The sequence below is a fragment of the Oenanthe melanoleuca genome, chromosome 6 (assembly GCF_029582105.1).
Source record: "Oenanthe melanoleuca isolate GR-GAL-2019-014 chromosome 6, OMel1.0, whole genome shotgun sequence".
NCBI lineage: Eukaryota > Metazoa > Chordata > Aves > Passeriformes > Muscicapidae > Oenanthe > Oenanthe melanoleuca.
In genome coordinates, this window is record NC_079340.1 from 34,351,667 (window position 1) to 34,369,663 (window position 17,997).

The window sequence follows — 17,997 nt, forward strand, 5'->3', positions numbered from 1 at the left end:
CTCCCAGCCACTCTGCAGCACACAGAGCTCTGTCTGCAGGACCAGGACACCTCTGCCACTGCCCTGGACCTTCCCATGTGCCAGTGACCCAGCCCAGGGGACACCAGCACGTGGGGCTGCTGTGACAAAGCGCTGCTCAGCCTTCCCATCCAGCCAGAGAGACACAGAGGGGTTTGGGAGGGAAGGGACCCCAAATCCCCCCAGTGCCACCCCTGCCATGGCAGGGACACCTCCCAGTGTCCCAGTGTCCAGCCTGGCCTTGGGCACTGCCAGGGATCCAGGGGCAGCCACAGCAAATCTGGGAATTCCATCCCAGCTCCCAGGAACAATTCCTGCCCAAATCCCATCTAACCCTCTGAAGCTGCAGTGGTAGCCAAACAAGTGTGGCCCCCAGGAGCCATGCTCTGAGTATGAGGTTATCAGCTCAACAAATCTGCCTTCACATCCTTAAGTGCTGATTTTGTTTCTGTTGCCAGACACCTTGCCACATTTCACTCCTTAAGATATTTTTCATGGAGCTTTACAAGTTCAGTTTTTCCCTGCTGAAAAGCTGTGCTTTTCCACAAGATGGATGGACTCGTTTGTCAGAGCACCATAAATCATTAAAATCTTTTTTATGCAGCACTGCTGTTTGCTGCAGCCAAGTTGTAACAGCAGCTGATGAAACTTTTATTCACAGCAAGCCTGTTGGTGTTTCCAGGTCGTGTCAACACTTCCATAAAAAATGTCTTTCTCAGTTGCTTATGCTGGAGCCAAAAAAATCTTCTGACCCAAAATAACACCTGCTGTTCCAACAGCACTTCAGTGTGCTGTGGATCAGAGGATCACAGAACCCCAGACTGGGCTGGCTGGGAGGGGACCCCAAATCCCCCCAGTGCCACCCCAGCCATGGCAGGGACACCTCCCCCTGTCCCAGTGTCCAGCCTGGCCTTGGGCACAGCCACAGCTGCTCTGGGCAATCTCCACAGCTCCACTCTGCAGTCCCAGGAATGTGCTCCTGTGCTTCTGTGCAGACCCACAGCCCCCAGGGCTCAGCACCCCCTGGACCTGTGCCCCCTCTGGTGTGTGAATCCAGTGGGCAGGAGCAGCTGGAGTGGCTCAAAGCACAGCAAAGCTCAGCTTGTCCATGGCTTTGGCTGTTTTTAATTTCCAGAATGAGCCTTATTCTGTCTTGCTCACACAAATGGGACAAGCAGCACTGAATCTGTGTCAGGAAAATCTCTCCTCCTTGGTACCTGCAAACAGGGCTGGGGCACTCCAGCTGCTAGCAGGGAACATTTCCTGATTTCCCTGCAAGGCATCATGGAAGGGGCTGCAGAATGTTGTCTGCAGGGTCTGAATCCTGTGATTTAATGCAGTTTAAGGTGGTTCAGAACCAGCATTTCCCTTTAATGTCACGCTGAGGAAACAAGGTCCCATCAGACATTAAGCAGATGTTTCTGTAATTGAGTTTGGATATGGGAGATTATTTGACTTGAAGCTCCCAAACATGTGTAGATTTCTTGTCCTCAGGAGAGGCACTAATCCAAATAAACAAGGAGAAACTGAAGAAGTGACAGCACAGAGCACTAAAGAACAAAAAGGAAAGAGGAGTGTTTTCCTTTGCTTTTACTTGTCCTGGTTCTCCACCTCTCCCCCGCACACCAGCCTCATCACCAGACCTGGAGTCTCATCCAGGGTTAGCACAGAAATGGAGAGATTTGGGATCATCCTTTGGCCCCAGCCCTGGCACATCTCCCGTGGGCACAGGTGATTTCTGCCCTGGGGAGCTCCAGCACAGGCTGTGCTGGCAGGGGCACAGCAGGAGGAGAGAGCCCAGGAGAGGTTTGGAGCTGCCACACTGCTGCAGGATCTGCAGCTTTGTCTGCCCTTAATCACAAGCTCAGAGACCTCACTGTGCTTCTCTTTTCAATAATTAAAGCAGAATGATGAAAAGTCAGGCCAACCTGCAGAAGTCTCTGTGAGCACCTTCCTGCCTTTTGGATGGATCCAGAGCTGCCTCCCCATCTCTGCAGCTCAGCAGCTCCAGGTTCACACCAGGACCTGCACCCTGTGCACAGCCACAGCCACCAAGCCTTGTCTGAATAAGCTGGGCAATGTCTCCCTGTGGGCAACACACATTTTGAGTTATGTCTGATATTTGGAACTCTTTCTCCTTATGGCCATGACTACTGGCTGGTTAAAGAGGAAAAATTATGTTATTTTAGCTATGTATTTGTCAGATATTTGGAACAGAAAGAAATCTAATTACTTCCAATGAAGATTGCAGGGCCTAATTTAATCTCTGGACACAAATTGATGTTGAAGTTCCCTGACCCCAAGGCAAGAACCCTGGCTGTGCTGTTCTGAAAAGCCTCATCACTCACTGTGATCCAGCCCTGACCCAGGTGGCCCCACTGCCCTCTTTGTGCTGGGGCCACAGCACAGCCCAGGCAGCAGAGCTTCCCTCTGTGCTGAAGGAAATAACCACAGGTCCTTCTTTTCAGCCAGGAAAGGAGGGGACGCTGGTGTTTCACAGAGCAAAACATCAGGAGGAATCTGCCAGCCAAATGCTGGGTTTTCCCTTGGCTGTCCCTCCCTCCCCTGGGCTGTGGTTGTACCAAGGGCTCAGCCCTGGCAGGGCAGCTCTGCAGGCTGGGGAAGAGGGAACAGGAAAAGGGCACAGGGCTGGGTGGGCTGGGGACACAAACCCTGGGGACAGAAGAGGGCACAGGGCTGGGAACAGGAGAGTCCTGCCAGGAAAAGGGCACAGGGCTGGAGGTGCTGGGCACAAACCAGGGCTGGCTGGAGCTGTGTGTCCATCCTCACCAGCACAGGGACACTGTGTCCATCCTCACCAGCACAGGGACACTGTGCCCATCCTCACCAGCACAGGGTGCTGTGTCCATCCTCACCAGCACAGGGACAGTGTGTCCATCCTCACCAGCACAGGGACACTGTGCCCATCCTCACCAGCACAGGGACAGTGTGTCCATCCTCACCAGCACAGGGTGCTGTGTCCATCCTCACCAGTACAGGGACACTGTGTCCATCCTCACCAGCACAGGGTGCTGTGTCCATCCTCACCCAGCACAGGGACACTGTGTCCATCCTCACCAGCACAGGGACAGTGTGTCCATCCTCACCAGCACAGGGACACTGTGTCCATCCTCACCAGCACAGGGACACTGTGTCCATCCTCACCAGCACAGGGACAGTGTGTCCATCCTCACCAGCACAGGGACACTGTGTCCATCCTCACCAGCACAGGGACAGTGTGTCCATCCTCACCAGCACAGGGACAGTGTGTCCATCCTCACCAGCACAGGGACAGTGTGTCCATCCTCACCCAGCACAGGGTGCTGTGTCCATCCTCACCAGCACAGGGACAGTGTGTCCATCCTCACCAGCACAGGGACACTCTGCCCATCCTCACCCAGCACAGGGACAGTGTGTCCATCCTCACCAGCACAGGGACACTGTGTCCATCCTCACCCAGCACAGGGACAGTGTGTCCATCCTCACCAGCACAGGGACAGTGTGTCCATCCTCACCAGCACAAGGACACTGTGTCCATCCTCACCAGCACAGGGACAGTGTGTCCATCCTCACCAGCACAGGGTGCTGTGTCCATCCTCACCAGCACAGGGACACTGTGTCCATCCTCACCAGCACAGGGACAGTGTGTCCATCCTCACCAGCACAGGGACACTGTGTCCATCCTCACCAGCACAGGGACAGTGTGTCCATCCTCACCCAGCACAGGGACAGTGTGTCCATCCTCACCAGCACAGGGACAGTGTGTCCATCCTCACCCAGCACAGGGTGCTGTGTCCATCCTCACCAGCACAGGGACAGTGTGTCCATCCTCACCAGCACAGGGACACTCTGCCCATCCTCACCCAGCACAGGGACATTGTGTCCATCCTCACCCAGCACAGGGACAGTGTGTCCATCCTCACCAGCACAGGGACACTGTGTCCATCCTCACCAGCACAGGGATAGTGTGTCCATCCTCACCCAGCACAAGGACAGTGTGTCCATCCTCACCCAGCACAGGGACAGTGTGTCCATCCTCACCAGCACAGGGACACTGTGTCCATCCTCACCAGCACAGGGATAGTGTGTCCATCCTCACCAGCACAGGGACAGTGTGTCCATCCTCACCAGCACAGGGACAGTGTGTCCATCCTCACCCAGCACAGGGTGCTGTGTCCATCCTCACCAGCACAGGGACAGTGTGTCCATCCTCACCAGCACAAGGACACTGTGTCCATCCTCACCAGCACAGGGACACTGTGTCCATCCTCACCCAGCACAGGGACAGTGTGTCCATCCTCACCAGCACAGGGATAGTGTGTCCATCCTCACCAGCACAGGGACAGTGTGTCCATCCTCACCAGTACAGGGACACTGTGTCCATCCTCACCCAGCACAGGGACACTGTGTCCATCCTCACCAGCACAGGGACAGTGTGTCCATCCTCACCCAGCACAGGGACAGTGTGTCCATCCTCACCAGTACAGGGACACTGTGTCCATCCTCACCCAGCACAGGGACACTGTGTCCATCCTCACCAGCACAGGGACAGTGTGTCCATCCTCACCAGCACAAGGACACTGTGTCCATCCTCACCAGCACAGGGACAGTGTGTCCATCCTCACCAGCACAGGGACACTGTGTCCATCCTCACCAGCACAGGGACACTGTGCCCATCCTCACCCAGCACAGGGACAGTGTGTCCATCCTCACCAGCACAGGGACAGTGTGTCCATCCTCACCCAGCACAAGGACAGTGTGTCCATCCTCACCAGCACAGGGACACTGTGTCCATCCTCACCAGCACAGGGATAGTGTGTCCATCCTCACTCAGCACAGGGACACTGTGTCCATCCTCACTCAGCACAGGGACAGTGTGTCCATCCTCACCAACACAGGGACAGTGTGTCCATCCTCACTCAGCACAGGGACAGTGTGTCCATCCTCACCAGCACAGGGTGCTGTGTGTAACCCTCAGCCTGGTTTGCTCTATCTGCACCACTTGCTGTGCAGGAACAGAAAAGTGTTTCATACTGCATTGCCCTTTCTTGAGAGGAATTTTTAGCACTTACTTTTAAAAACAATTTTTAGATCAAAAGTAATAATATGGCACAACAATCTTGCTGCAAGTCCTTGAGAGAACGACAGGAACAGAAGGAATCTCGGTGGATCTTGGACATAAATAGCAATAAACGGGAGGTGAGGGTGGAAAGCAGAGACACAAAAGGCTTCTGTTCAGTAAACATGGTTTCTTTCCATGCTCTTCTTCCTTTAAAAAATCTCATGGACTTACAGTCCAGAGTGTTTTGTGAAGGGAGGTAGAATCTCTGATCACACAGGTAAAATACAGTCTATCCCAAATGTGATGGGTCAGTAAGAATAAAAAAGTATTAAGGAAAAATAAGAAAAGCCAATTTGCAATTGTCAAAGTGATCCTGTAGTTACAGTTTCATTTCAGAGAACAAAATGGCCAGTTGGTACAAAAATGGAAAGCACTAAATTTAGAATTTGCCAACATTTTCACTGCTGATATTTTAATTGCATGGAACTATTGAAACATTCGTGATTTTGCTCTGCAGGTTACATAAATAACGATTTACTTATGTAAATAAATAAATCCTTTCCAGCAGGTGGGCTGCACCTTAGGGCCCCTCACCCTGGGCTTGGGGCAGCATCACTGATGGAAGGAGTGGGGGAAGGAACAAACCCCCAGAATCAAGCCCAGATCCCCATGCTGCTCACAGACTGGCTCTGTATCTCCTGTTTTTCCCTCAGGAGCCCTTTGCAGTGACAGCCTGAGCAGCCTGACCTTTCCTGCTGCTGCCTGCCCGCTCCCAGGGACAGACCCATCAGCAGGCACAGGCAGAGCAGCTGCCGGAGCATCCCCCCTCCCTGTCCTTCCTCCCACCCCACAGGCTGGGCAGGGAAGGGGGTCTGGAGCTGGGCTCTGCTTCTGGAGAGCCTGGGGCTCCAAAACACAGCCCCAGCAGGGCTGAGCCCACCCTGGCCCTGGGGCTCTGTGACGGGGACCTCCTCAGCTGCAGGAGACACCCAGCCCCAAAAAAACCTTCCTGATCCCCTCAGCCCCCCAAAAAACCTTCCTGATGCCCCCAGCTCCCAAAACAACCTTTCTGATACCTCCAGCCCCTAAAAAAACCTTCCTGATCCCCCAGCCCCAAAACAATGTTCCTGATCCACCCAGCCCCCAGAACAATGTTCCTGATCCCTCCAGCCCCCAAAAACCTTTCTGATCCCCCAGCCCCCAAAACAATGTTCCTGATCCCCCAGCCCCAAAACAACTTTTCTGGTCCCCCCAGCCCTCCCAGGACCTCCCTAATCCCCTCCAAAATCTGTCCCCCTGCAGATTTTCCCAGATTTCCCTCTCCTGCCCCTCCCACAGCCACCAGCCTGTCCCTCTGGAGCCAAGTGACACCCCGAGGAGGGAGCAGGAGCAGAGGGTCAGGGCAGGACGGTGGAGCCCCAGGTGTGCCCAGGTGGGCAGGGCTGTCCCCAGCCAGGCTGGCACACCCGGGCTCTGTGGCCCTGCTGGCTCCAGTGCCAGCCCAGCCGGTGGGCCAGGCATGGCAGAGCAGTCACAGCTCTCCTTCCTGCTGGCAGCTCTGCACCCCTGCACCAGCTGGTTCCTCGTGCTCCACCTTTACCCTTTGCTGTGCACAGGAAATCCCAGGGCTGGTGGTGGTTTGTGGGCAGCTCCTGCCTCCCACAGCAGAGCTGTGCTAGCCCCTGGAGCTGAGCCACACAGCCCCACGGGACCCAGAGCCTGCCTGAGCAGTGCACAGACTCCTCAATAACAACCATCCATCAGAGCACAGAAACACAAACTGTGAAGAGAGGAGGAAGCCTGAGCCCACAGACACTGCCCAGAGCAGCACCAGGGCACACCTGGGGCACTCTGCAAAACCCGGGCAGCATTTCCTTCTAAACTCCAGTTGCTGGGTCAAGCTGATGGATCCATAATTCACGGAACTGAGGACACTGCTCCTTATCACTGATGGCATTAAGTGGTTTCTAATTGGATTGCCCAGCCCTGAGCATGAACACACCACCCCAAACTCACAGGCTGCAGCTCCCAAGGACCTGTGCATGACCCCAGTGTCCAGCCCAGCTTCAATTCTACTGCTGCCAAAAGCTGCATCTGAGGCTGGACCCTTCCATCTCCCAGCTCCATTTAGGAGCTGCTGGGGGTGTGGGCTGTGATGGCTTGTCAGAACAAAAACAAGATCCAAATGCTGGCCACATTTCAGCCTCTGAGACAGTTCTAATTATCATTAGTGACAAAGGATGGGTTTTCACTTTCAGAGTTCTTTCTGTTGGCCCTGTGGTGTGGGCTGTGTGAGGCAGGAGGAGCCTCTGAGGAACAGGAGGTTCTCCAGAGGGCACTGCTGACAGAACAACCATCACACTTCCAGTTATTCATCTGATCAATGCCAAAACATTCTGCCCTTTGTCCTCACAGGTCTTTTGAAGGCTGGTCTTTCAGAAACCCCAAACAGTGGGGAAGTGCAGGATAATCCCAGCCCCTTCCAGCTGAGCTCAGTGCTCACCCAGTCACTCCAGACCCCCCAGTGGCACTTCCCACTCTGATTTTCCTGCTGCTGCCCCTGAGATGCAGGCACTGGACCCCATCCCCATGCCCCCTTCCTGCTCTGCCACTCTCCTGTGGCTTTTACCAGTGACATGCTCACAGCTTGGCAGCACCCAGGGGGGAAGAGCAATCCCTTGGGACAAGCTGGGAGATGGATCAGAGGCAGGGTCCCCTCTGTGTGCTCTGGGCCTGCTCACAGCTCCTGGTCACTGTCCCCAGCCCAGCAGCTGCTCCTGTGCTGAAGCAATGCTGGAGTCAGAATCACAGAATCATGGAATGTCCTGAGCTGGAAAATACCACAAGGAGTCCAACCCCTGTCCCTGCCCAGGCTCCCCAACAATCCCCCCCTGTGCATCCCTGGGAGCAGAGTTCAGGGCTGGACAATCCAATTACAAACCACTTATTGCCATCAATGATAAGGAGCAGGGTCCTCATTTCCTGTGAATTGTGGATACATCAGCATGATACAGCAAACAGATTTTATTAAGGAAAATACTGCCTGGATTTGTCCAGAGCACTGCAGGTGTGCCCTGGTGCTGCTCTGAGCAGTGGGGCTTGTTCTGGTTTTTCACAGCAGTGAGGAGTAAATAATGAATCCCCACAGCCCCCTCCAGCTCCTTACCCTGGAAAAGGGCAGGACCAAGAGGGAGGCTCAGGCTCACAGCAAACACCCCCAGCTGCCCTCAGAGCCACAGGAGAACAACTGTCACCTGCTCAGTCCTGGTCCTGTGATGCCACCACTGCCCTTGGGCACCTCTGGGTCTCATCCTGCCTCTCTACATCAGAGCCTGTTTCCCACTAAAACAGGGCCCCAACTGCTCCCCATTCCAGAAACCCTCTCCTGGCTGCTGCTCCTCAGAGAACCAGAGCAGCAAAACCTGAGCAGCTGCTGTGCTGCTTGGGAAGGAGCCTGTGCTGCCGGAGGAACACTCTGCTGATAGTAAATCACTGAAAATCAAATAATATCACCTCTACTGTGTGTGGGAAATATTACACACTTGCTAATTGGAGTAAACATGGAATTGAACCTGACCATAATTTTATTAATTGTGCCCTAAAGCTGATTAAACCCATCTCTAGGAAACAGAAATTGGCCATTTATTGCAGATACACCAGAGCCACAGCTCTGGGGCTCTCAGACTCTTCAAAAAGGGTTTCTGAGCTCCTTTTCCTTCCTTTCCTACAGCTCCCACACCAGGAACATCACAGGTGCACAGAGGACCCTGGAAGGAAATGCAGTGCCAGGGGCACCACAGGCACTGCTGCAGGTCTGTCCCCACCAGATCAGTGTCACAGCTGCCACAGCACCCACTGCCACTGCTCCTAAACACTCCTGAGTGTGGGCAGAGAGGTTAAACCAGGCACAGCAGCTCAGTCACTCCCAAACTGTTCTAACACTTGCCAGGTAGGTAGCTTTATGTTTCCCCTAATCCAGTGTGAGTTGGAAATGACTTGGTAAGCACAAAAAGCTTTTCTCAGTGTCAGAGGAAACTCAGCACATTGACACAATGATCCAGAGGGAGGACAGATGAATCATTCCAGCATTTTCTTGGAAGTGTGTACAGTTGGATAGACTGCCAGGTGCTAGACTTAACCTTTCTGCAAGGCCAGGCACAGGGAGCAGCTCCCTTCAGAGCCAGGAGAGTCCTGCCCTGGCACAAGAATTGCTTTTTTCTGTTTCATGTCCTGAGCAGAATTAAGTTTCCAGATGCTGCTCCTTAAAAGAATAAAACCTCCTCTCTCTGGAAAGTTGATATTTGAAGAGTGAATCTTCTCCTATCAGCTCCAAACAAAAATGTGAGCTGTTTAATTTTCACTAAGGTTTTGAGTGAGTGTTTGTTCTTTAGCTGAAGACACAAGAGCCTGAGTGCTCCTGTTCTCACCAGGAGTGTCTGGGACACTTTCTCCTGCTGCTTGCCTTATCCCCACAGCACGGGGACTGGGCTGGTATTTAATCATTCCCCACCCTCCAGCAGGAGCCCAGCAGCCTGCAGAGCTCTGCTCAAGCTCTCCTGGCCCAAGGGATGTGGCTGCAGAGAGGGGTGAGTGCTCGAGCCACCCCCCCTCAAACCAAGCAGGGACTTGCACCCTGCTGGCAGCGCTTGCATCTGGGAGCCCCAGGCAGAAATTCGTGGCAGCCTGGCAGGAATCCACGGGGTGGCTGTGCCAGAGCAGGGTAATCCATGTCCTGGAGACTGCCAGGGAGAGAGGCTGTACCAGAACATCCCTGGAAAGCAGCACTGGTGGCAGCACTGGGGCTGGCAGTGTCCCCTCTGCTCCCCATGCAGACTGCAGCTGATTCTGTGCTGCCACACCAAAACTCTCAATGCACAGCAAGTGTTCAGAAAGGGATTTTCTGTAATTGGTAAAAAATTGGGTTCTTCTGACCAAACAGGTCTCAGATCTCCTGGGAAATTCCTGGTTTTGCAAAGTTTCCATCTTCCAGCCACCCAAGTCTAGCAGGTCAGGCTGCTCCCACGCTGCCCAGTGGGACAGGACCTCACCAGGGAGGAGGCAAAGGACAGTGTGGGTCAGCTCCAGAGCCACATCTGGATTTTCTCACCCTCATGGCATCAGCTTTTGATCACAGTACAATGGGAGAAGCTGCCAAGATGGCCAGAGGGAAACACGAGCAGCTGCAGCTCATCCCAACCCTCAGGTGTCCTGTCCTGTCCCCAGCGTGTGTGGGGACACTGGGGCCGCCCTCTGAGCTGGGCTGGGCCACCCCACAGCACATTTCACTCTTTCCAAGGCCAGGTCAGCACCCAAACACCCAGAGTCACCAGCTCAGGGACACAGGGAGGGCAGAGGAGCAGGGGCTGAGAAGGGCTGACACTGGAACCAGCCAGGAGCCAGTCCCAGGGATGCACAGCTTTCTGATCATCACCTCCCACATCCTCCCGCGGGCTTGGCAAGGAAAACCAGTCAAAAATAAACAACAAAACCTCTTCAGCTTTTCTGATTTCTGATTGGGAAACAGCCCAGGAGTTCACAGAACCCTCCTGAGCAGGTGCCAGCTCAGTCCATCACCCAGGACAACTTCCAGCACTCCTGCCTCACTGGCCCCCACAGCCCAGACATCCCCACAGGAAACTGAGAACATAAAGAGTGTTTGCTGTGAAATGGCCACAGTTGTGCTGGTAATTTACAGCACATCTGTTGAGCCAAGATGCCAAGAATTAAAGCAATGCCAAATGGCAACAAGGTATTTTCCTGGACGTTTTCCCTGTGAGCAGCCATGGTAAAAAATACAAAAGTAGCCAACTTTGGCTTTGTTACTGTTCCAATAAACCACAGGCACTCGAGAGCAGATAAACCACGCAGGATGAGAGTCGAGCCTACCTTGCCAAAGCTCCCCTTCCCAATCGCCCGCAGAATCTGGAAGTGGTCAAAGTTCACTGCAAGGTAAAGAAAAAAGAATTTCCATTTGTAAATGCTTTACTAGAAATAAGATTGCATTTAAAAGAAGACAGGGAGACAACTAGAGAGCATTGGCCAAGCTCTTATTGCAAGTTTTCCTCTGGGGAAGCTGCAGGAGCAGCTGCTTTCCTTTCCAGCCTCTTCTCAGGTGTTTGGGGGATCTGGCAGGGGTTGGATGAGGTTATGGAGTCAGTGCTTCAGCACAGGTTAAAATACAGCCCAGCCTGGGTGGATCAGGGAGCTGCTCAGAGCTCAAACGGGGAGTGTGGCACAGTGGGGAGTGTGGGACACCCTGCCCTAAAAACCCTGCCCCACAAACCCTGCCCCACAAACTCTGCCCCACAAACACTGCCCAAAAACCCTTCCCCAAAAACACTGCCCCACAAACACTGCCCTAAAAACACTGCCCCACAAACACTGCCCTAAAAACACTGCCCCACAAACACTGCCCCACAAACTCTGCCCCACAAACACTGCCCAAAAACCCTTCCCCAAAAACACTGCCCCACAAACTCTGCCCCACAAACACTGCCCCACAAACACTGCCCCACAAACTCTGCCCCACAAACACTGCCCCACAAACACTGCCCAAAAACACTGCCCCACAAACACTGCCCCAAAAACACTGCCCTAAAAACACTGCCCCACAAACACTGCCCCACAAACACTGCCCTAAAAACACTGCCCCACAAACTCTGCCCCACAAACACTGCCCCACAAACCCTGCTCCACAAACACTGCCCACTGCCCATTCCCAAATCCCCAGCCCCCTGGCCCTGGCCCGTGCCCAGGCAGCCCTGGCTGTGCCCCCTGCTGTCCCCAAGGCCAGCACTCGGGGACAGGGACAGCCCTCCCTCCCTCCACCTGCAGACCCATCCCCTGTTTGCCCAGGGCCAGCAATGGCAGCTGATGGTGCAGCTGGAACACCTCAGCCACTGCCTCCATCAGCTGCTGCTGCAAACAGAATTATTTTTATACCAAAGTACTGCTGGGGTTTATTTAAATACAGTTTTAAATAAAAAAGACAAGGCAGGGAGGAGCTTGCTGATGGACTGAGCCCACTGCTCAGACACAGCTGTCAGCCCGTGCCAGCTCCACCTCCAGACCCTGGCCGTGCAGGGGACCCTCAGCGTTCCTTCAGATGAAAAGAAAAGCTTGGCACGGGCTGGGGGTTTGCAGCAGGAGGGGTCAGCAGTGAGCACTCAGCCTGTTGACTGGCCACGCTCAGGAAGAGTGGGAACAAAGAATTCACTATAAATATTACGAGTCCCACTCCCAGCTCTTAAATAAATGCACATCTGTCATCTCTGAGGATGAATCAAGAGCCCACGCATGCCCATGGAGTTCCTATTACCCTTTTGTGCTAGGCTTATATCCAAAATATTGTTATTGTCACTTCTGGGGGACGGTTTCTGCAGCAGAGCTCAGCAAACCTTGCCAAGCGAAGCAGAAAACAGAATCTGGGCCAGCTGACAGTCCGTGTGTCCCTGCAGCCCCAGCCACCTCCCCAGCCCTGCTGAGGGGCAGGTGTGCCACCCTGCCCTGCTTGAACTGCTTTAGCTGCTTTAGTTAGTTTAGCTGCTTTAGCTGCTTTAGTTAGTTTAGCTGCTTTAGTTAGTTTAGCTGCTTTAGCTGGTTTGGTTGGTTTGGTTGGTTTACATGCTTTAGCTGGTTTACATGGTTCAGCTGGTTTAGTTGGTTTAGCTGTTCAAATTTGTTTAGTTGGTTTACATGGTTTACATGGTTTAGTTGGTATAGTTGGTTTACATGGTTTAGCTGGTTTAGTTGGTTTAGCTGGTTTAGTTGGTTTGGCTGTTTGGCTGGTTTAGCCAGTTGACAAGGTTTAGCTGGTTTAGTTAATTTAGCTGGTTGACATGGCTTAGCTGGCTTAGTTAGTTGACATGGCTTAGCTGGTTTAGTTAGTTGACATGGTTTAGCTGGTTTAGTAAGTTTAGCTGGTTGACATGGTTTAGCTGGTTTAGTTAGTTTAGCTGGTTGACATGGTTTAGTTGGTTGACATGGTTTAGCTGGTTTAACTGGCTGACATGGTTTAGCTGGTTTAGCTGGCTGACATGGTTTAGTATGCTGACATGGTTTAGCTGGTTTAGTTAGTTGGCACGGTTTAGCTGGTTTAGTTAGTTTAGCTGGTTGACATGGTTTAGCTGGTTTAACTGGCTGACATGGTTTAGCTGGTTTAACTGGTTGACATGGTTTAGCTGGTTTAGCTGGCTGACATGGTTTAGTATGCTGACATGGTTTAGCTGGTTTAGTTAGTTGACATGGTTTAGCTGCTTTAGTTGACTTTGTGGGGATCAGCAAAGGCTGCACTCGCTCTCAGGTTTTCCAGCCCCCATGGCTCTGACCTGCCCGAGTGTCTCCAGGAGAGCCCAGGGCAGCCCCGTGAGGCCACAGTGTCCCCAAAGCCCTGACACCCTCCCAGGGCAGGGCTCAGCCCCAGGGTGCTGTGTCACCTCCCCATCCCCTCCCTTCTCCCTGGGCCTCTTCTTTAAGCAGTGATTTCATTGAGCAATGCAAAACTGCAGCTTCAGCTTCAGAAATACTCGGTCTGAAATCTTCTGGCCAAAGCATCTGATCAAATGCTTTCCACAAGCAGTCAAATCCAGGCTGACCTGCCATCACCAAGAGGATGCCCAGCCTCAGTGAGCCTGGGAAGGGCAGCATTTTCTTGGCAATTTAACCTCAGGGAAGTGCTCCTGATCTGCCACCCCTCCTGGAGGAGAGCTTTTGACAATTCTTTGTGCTAGTGTTTGGAATATTGTGTAAAAAGGCACTGCCACTGAGAAAACAAACCCCAAAGTGTCATTTCCATGTATCCATGACTACAACTGATCTGGGAAGCCTGCTCGAGTCAGCAGGCAGGAAACAAACCCAGAGATGAATATTCACCAGGCCCTTGAACCTATCAGCAGAGATGTCACTCTTAATAAATTAATACAGAGTTCTGTTGATGAGAAGCTGAGATGATGCACTGATTTCCCAGTTCCAGTATTTTCTGCAGGATTCAGCAGGCAGCCTGATAATTCTGTGTAAGTAAAGGATTCTATGAGTACATGATCTATGAGTACATGATCCCAACAAAGCAAAAGCAGTCTCAGCACTTGAAGAAGAAAATCATAGTAACAGTGTGCTGCTTTTTGTGCACAACACACTGGATTACTAAGAATGTTAACTTATCACTACAGAATATGTGATTTTCCCTAAAATAGAAAGCCTGAACCTGCCTGGAACAGTTGGGAATGCTCCAGAGGCTGCACTCTCTGCCTGGCAGGGGAAAGCTGTCACTCACCCCAGCACAGAGCTGCTGATCTGGGGGTGACTGCTCCAGCCTGAGTCACAGGCACCAGCAGAGAATTTAGTGACAGTGCTGCCTCTCACAGCCTGCTCATCCTCACCCTGCTCACTCTGCTCCACTCTGCTCACCCTGCTCACCCTCACCCTGCTCACCCTCACCCTGCTGACCCTCACCCTGCTGACCCTCACCCTGCTCACCCTCACCCTCCTCACCCTCACCTTGCTCACCCTCACCCTGCTCACCCTCACCCTGCTCACCCTCACCCTGCTCATCCTCACCCTGCTCACCCTGCTGACCCTGCTCACCCTGCTCACCCTGCTCATCCTCACCCTGCTCATCCTCACCCTGCTCACCCTCACCCTGCTCATCCTCACCCTGTTCATCCTCACCCTGCTCACCCTCACCCTGCTCACCCTGCTCATCCTCACCCTGCTCACCCTCACCCTGCTCACCCTCACTCTCACCCTGCTCATCCCCACCCTGGCAGTGCTTGGCATTTGGACAATGCCCTCCACAGCCTGCTTGGCTCTGGGCAGTCCTGAGCACCAAACTGAGACTACACGAGTCCAGGTGAGTGGGACTCGTAGGTGCCTTACTACTGAAAATATTCTGTTCTTCTGTTCCATCCCATCCCATCCCATCCCATCCCATCCCATCCCATCCCATCCCATCCCATCCCATCCCATCCCATCCCATCCCATCCCATCCCATCCCATCCCATCCCAAAGTGCAAACATGAGGAGCTGACTTGCCCATCACACCCAGCCATTCCCCTCTGCTCTCTCAATGTCCCCAGGGGTGTTTTTCCCTCTGCTCTCTCCAATGTCCCCAGGGGTGTTTTTCCTTCTGCTGTGTCCCCACAGGGGTTCCCTCACAAGAACAGGACACCCACTGTTCCCTGACTCCTCCAGCAGCTCCTCACCAGCGTGGCACCTGCACAGGGGAGGGGGCCCAGGGGACAGGGATGCTGGCACCTGCCATGTGCTGCTTCCTGGCTCCCCTGGCACCCAGTGACAAAGCATGAACCACAGATAGGGATAAATACCATAGCCTGGCTTTGCTCCTGTGCTGGGGCTTGTTCTCCAGCTCCAGGAATGTGTGACAAGCAGGGTGCCAGGGTGGCAGGGCAGGGTGACAGGGTGACAGGGTGGCAGTGAGCCGTGGCAGGATGGCATGGCAGGGTGACAGGGTGGCAGGGTGGCAGGGTGCCAGGGTGGCAGGGTGGCAGGGATGGCAGTGAGGCATGGCAGGGATGGCAGGGATGGCAGGGTGGCAGGGTGGCAGGGTGGCAGGGTGGCAGGGTGCCAGGGTGCCAGGGTGGCAGAAGTGGCGTGGCAGGGATGGCAGGGTGGCAGGGTGACAGGGTGGCAGTGAGCCGTGGCAGGATGGCATGGCAGGGTGACAGGGTGCCAGGGTGGCAGAAGTGGCGTGGCAGGGCTCCACGGGCCCTCAGCACCTCCCCAGAGCTCGCCCAGCCCAGCCCTGCCCGCTGCTCCCACCGTGCCAGGTGCTGCCCTGACCTCCTGTCATTAAGGGCTCTCTGTGGTCACAGATGTGATTAGAGCACACAGCTTCCACTTGCCAGGGAAACAGAGAGAATGGAGAGTCCAGAGCACATTCCCTGCAACAATTCATTACACAGAGGGATGAGAGATGCAAAAAAAATATTAGGGCTTTGTCTTTACTATTTTAAAATTATGAATGTTTTTTTTTTTCTGTTTATTTTGCATTTATTTGCACAATATCTAAAAATAACACTTCAGATGCACAGTGGGCTCCCAGTGAGTGCTCAACAGCAGGACCAGGTAATAATCTCCAGCAGCAGGAGAACAATATTAGGACGCAGTTAGTAAACCTGGTCTACAACACCCTCAAACCTGGGGAAGCCAGCAAAATAAATCCCATTTTAAGGTTCAAGTCAACATTTCACTCTTTAGCTGCATGTTTTCCTTCATTAATATCAACAGGGACATTTAATTCCAAGAACGATTCTCTTCAACACTAGAGGCCTAAGAAATTATTTTTTCCATCTTGTATCAGCAAATGTGTCAGGGCAGTATGACATGATCCACTGTCTATCAATATATTTCTAACACACTGGCATAATTAATAGCGTTTTTCTACCCATAATTAATGGCATTTCTCTACCCATAATTAATAGTGTTTTTCTACCCATAATTAATGGCATTTCTCTACCCATAGTTAATGGGATTTCTCTACCCACTGTCTCTGCAACACAGCTGGGAAGGAGCACCCCAGTCACTGATGCAGAAACATTAACCTGTGCCCACAGAAACCACAAGTTTGCTGCCAAAAAATGCCACAAGTTTCATGTGGCAGGAAGGAGAGTCCCCAGGCTGTCCCCAGGTGTCCCCAGTTGTCCCCAGTTGTCCCCAGGTGTCCCCAGGTGTCCCCAGGTGTCCCCAGGCAGAGCCACAGCAGCACCCTCAGCTTCTGCCTCACAGCAGCACAACTTTCCTTCTTGGATTGTTGCTTTTTTGCCTCACTTCTACCAATAAGAAAATTTCATTTCAAGGAACTATAATTGATTTACAGGAAAATAATAATAATAAAAAAAGCCTCAATAGCACATGTTTATAGTAGCAGAACGTTAGCAATAAACAGCTGCTGGATGTTACTGAATGTTTCTGCAGCATATGTTAGAAATGCTAAATGGCTGAGTCTCGGTGCCTCATGAAAGATTGAGGCTGTACCAGCTGGGACTGCTAAAATCCCCAAAGTGAACAGAAGCACCTTTGTAGAGCCGTGTAATTTTAGACAAATTAATTCCAACAAGGATTGTAAAGCTGGCTGGACCAGGACCCTGAATTAATTACCTCCATTCATTTGTTGACAACGTGTAAAATTGTCTCTTCTGGAGTGTTTTCTGTACTGGCCATGCCAGCACTTCTTAGCACAACAAAGACTCTTCTCCAGTTTTATTTTAAAAGGTATAAAAAGAATTAAGAGTTACACAAAATTAAATTATTGAGCTCAAATGAAGTTTCCATTTCTCCTCTGAAAAAATCTTTAAATGAAAAATTATTCCAAATATCCACCCTGAGCCTGCCCTGCCCAGCCTGAGCTGTTCCCTCTGCTCCTGTCCCTGCTCCTGTTCCCAGATCCCAAATCCCCCCAGTGTCCCCTCCTGGCAGGGATTGTGCAGAGCCAGAAATTCCCCCTGAGCCTCCTTTTCTCCAGGCTGAGCCTTCCCATCCCCTCAGGGATTCTCCAGCCCCTTCCCATCCCCTCAGGGATTCTCCAGCCCCTTCCCATTTCCCTCAGGGATTCTCCAGCCCCTTCCCATCCCCTCAGGGATTCTCCAGCCCCTTCCCATTTCCCTCAGGGATTCTCCAGCCTGAGCCTTCCCATCCCCTCAGGGATTCTCCAGCCCTTTCCCATTTCCCTCAGGGATTCTCCAGCCCCTTCCCATTTCTTTCAGGGATTCTCCAGCCCCTTCCCAGCTCCATTCCTCTCTCTGCACACACTCCACTCCATCAGTGCCAAAAGTAAGGCTGAGAACAAAGTTTGGGGTATCTTTGCCATTTCTGTTTCCACCAGTTTGCTCACAAATTTTGGGGTTTGTCAGCCTGGGTTCACCCCCACCCCTGGAAAACATCCCTGGGGAAACATCCCTGGC

General features: G+C 52.7%; 1 protein-coding gene across 2 annotated transcripts in view; it reads right to left on the bottom strand.

Moving 5' to 3' along the window:
• Positions 1–17,997, bottom strand: part of STK32C (serine/threonine kinase 32C) — a 62,652-nt gene that overhangs the window by 17,969 nt on the left and 26,686 nt on the right. The window contains exon 2 of one of the 2 annotated variants that reach the window (XM_056495467.1): positions 10,967–11,022. In XM_056495467.1, coding sequence (XP_056351442.1) covers positions 10,967–11,022 — 56 coding nt within the window. Of the gene's footprint in view, positions 1–10,966; positions 11,039–17,997 lie in introns of those variants that run through there. The other variant, XM_056495465.1, reaches the window with a different exon arrangement.